Source organism: Parathielavia appendiculata (genome assembly GCF_033297405.1).
Source record: "Parathielavia appendiculata strain CBS 731.68 unplaced genomic scaffold N657scaffold_75, whole genome shotgun sequence".
Lineage (NCBI taxonomy): Eukaryota > Fungi > Ascomycota > Sordariomycetes > Sordariales > Chaetomiaceae > Parathielavia > Parathielavia appendiculata.
The window spans coordinates 9,532-12,173 of NW_026944294.1; the positions used below are offsets into that span (position 1 = coordinate 9,532).

Here is a 2,642-nt window from a genome sequence, read left to right on the forward strand (position 1 = left end):
CAAGAGGCGATGGTTTTGATGGCAGACCGGGGACTTGGTGGTCAGGATTGCGAGGAAACGTCTGGGAGTGGTGCTCGTACGAATGCAGGCGAGCCGCACGTTCGGCTCTGCAGCAACTGCAAGAAGCCCGGCCATAACGTACGAACTTGTCAAGTAGGTTGCGAGACGCCTGAGGAAAGCGATTCCGAGTAGTTTCAATTGGTTTGAGGTGTTGTGGTTGAATTGACTTACAAGGTGACTGAAGTCTAAGAAAAAGTGCGCCACTCGTTATGCTGCGCCACTCGTTATGCAAGTACGTTATCCTATTCTATAAAACCTCATCTCTACATCTCTGTTCTAACTACATTCATAATTTCCTTCTCTTGCTCTAACCAAATATCGTTATTTTGATTTTTAATCTTTATTTTCTCTTCTAACGCTGACCTTCCTTTTCCATTCGAACCCTAACTTTATTTCTCGTTCCAACCCTAACCTTACTTTCTATTCTAACCCTAACCTTATTTCTCATTCTAACCCTAACCTTACTTTCTATTCTAACTCTAACCATGATTCTCCTTCTAACCCTAACCGTTATTTTCTATTCTAATCCTAACCATTATTTGCGTTCTAATCCTGATCATATTTCTTTATACCAATCCTAACCTTAACTATGCTAACTCAATCTTTATTTTCATTCTAATTTTAACCCTACGACTCTTTCTTAACGCTAACCTTGTTCTGGAATTCACTCTAATATTCCTCTTCTCTTCAACTGTAATACTATTTCCCTTTCTATCTTTATCCATACTATATATCCTGATCTTGATCGTATTCTTCACTTCTATCCCTAACCTTACCTCTTCTTCTCATTCTAAAAAATATCTATCTATCTCCTTTCTTATTGCCTCATTCAATCTAATTTAATATTCTTTTACTCCTCCTCCTCCTTACTTTCTATTTTCTCCCTATCTTGCCTTACTACTTGCAAATATCCTTCTACTATTTACTTCTTCTTCTATACCTATTTACTCTTCGTTTTTTACCTATTATGCCGCCTATTTACTACCTTTTCAATGCGTACTTAAACTTGCTAACTTCTGCTCTATCTGCTCCGTATGCTCTAACTGTTCACTCCTTCCTTGCTTTGCCCCGTTTCGCCCCATGCCCGTCGTCGCCCTTCGGCCAAACGATCACCGCTTCGCTCGCCTCGCCGTCCCGCCCGGCCCGCCCGCTCGCCTGCGCGTAATCCCGCAACCGCTCGACCCGCTCCACCTCTCCGCCGTACACAATGATCTTGCCGCTGCGATACCGTTCCAACCCCGCCTGTACAACCCGTCCCACCGCCCTATCCCCCTCATCCCTCCTCGACATGACCCGCACCCTATACCCGGGAACTATTTTATCTTTTCCTACTTACTCTCTATCTTTCTTCTATCATTCTATACTACTTGCTAATACCCTTCTACTATTCGCGCTCCTCTTCATTAACTACTTACTCTTCCTATACTACTTTTTACCTACTATCTACTTCTATCCGACTATATATAACTCCTTATATAATATTTACGTACTCCATCTATACTGAACGTACATTTCTTCCATATTCTTGCTAATTGAATCTATATTAAATCTACTTATTCATCTTCTTGCCGCCCGTTCGCTCCTGATTCGCCGTCTACTTGCACTTGCTAATCCTTCTTAACTCTTCTCTTACTGCCATTTTACGCCTACTTGTCTCCGTTCTCGCCGCCTATTCGCTACCTCTTCGCCGCCTACTACTCTTCCTTTCCTTTCCCCCCTCCTCCTCCTGCCGCCATCGCCATAACTGTACCACTACCCGGCACATCTCGTTGCTCTCGATACCTCCCCATCGCACCTTGCGCCCCATCCACCGGATCCGCCCGTCTATATCGTCCTCGTCGACGCCCGTCCCTTGCATCCGCATCCACTCGTACAACCGCTTCGACCCCGAAACGCCCCCGGCTCCCCATATCGATATCACCGTCCGCATCAACACCCCCCCGTACTGGCACGTCTGCCCTTCCACCCGCCGGAACCCACCCGCCGGCCCCATCGGCTCGAATCGCCGGCACATCGCCTGCGGTATCCCACAATCGAAACAACACGAATACGGCTCCCAACGGACCAACCGCTCGGCCTGCCCTACCATCCTCCGTATCTCGCCTGCGTCCTCCTCTTGACAACGATCTAATGTATGCCTGCGGCACACCTCCTCTGCCTCCCCGATCGCCCGGCACCACGTACAACCGACCGACCACTCTTGTAATACTGCCTGAAACTGCTCCACCTCTATACTCTCCTCCGCCTGTCGCATCCTCTCCGCCTGACCGCGCATCCGCCGCTGTACCCGGCCGCGATATATCTCTGCCTCTACCTCCACGTCGTTATCCCCGGTACCCTTGCCCGCTACCTCCCCTGCGCTTGCCACCTCCTCGCCCTCGATCTCCCCCGCTATCGCCTGTACTTCGTCTCCCTCCCCTGCCCTCGTCACCTCCTTACCCCCAATCCCCCCTGCCTTCGCCCGCTCCTCCTCCCCCTCCTCTTCTTCCTTATCTCTACCTCGTTGTTCTGCTTCCCTCTCCTCTATACACTCCTCCTCCCTACGCCCCTCCTCCTCACGCCCCTCCTCCTCACGCCCCTCC

At 49.3% G+C, this 2,642-nt stretch overlaps 1 protein-coding gene across 1 annotated transcript in view; it reads right to left on the reverse strand.

The window, feature by feature from the left end:
* Positions 1–1,107: 1,107 nt before the first annotated feature.
* Positions 1,108–2,642, reverse strand: part of N657DRAFT_638369 (uncharacterized protein) — a gene marked incomplete at both ends in the record, with an annotated part of 5,399 nt that continues 3,864 nt past the window's right edge. Inside the window, 4 exons of the mRNA XM_062791586.1 lie at positions 1,108–1,373; positions 1,476–1,485; positions 1,571–1,588; positions 1,856–2,548. Coding sequence (XP_062641759.1) covers positions 1,108–1,373; positions 1,476–1,485; positions 1,571–1,588; positions 1,856–2,548 — 987 coding nt within the window. The remainder of the gene's footprint in view (positions 1,374–1,475; positions 1,486–1,570; positions 1,589–1,855; positions 2,549–2,642) is intronic.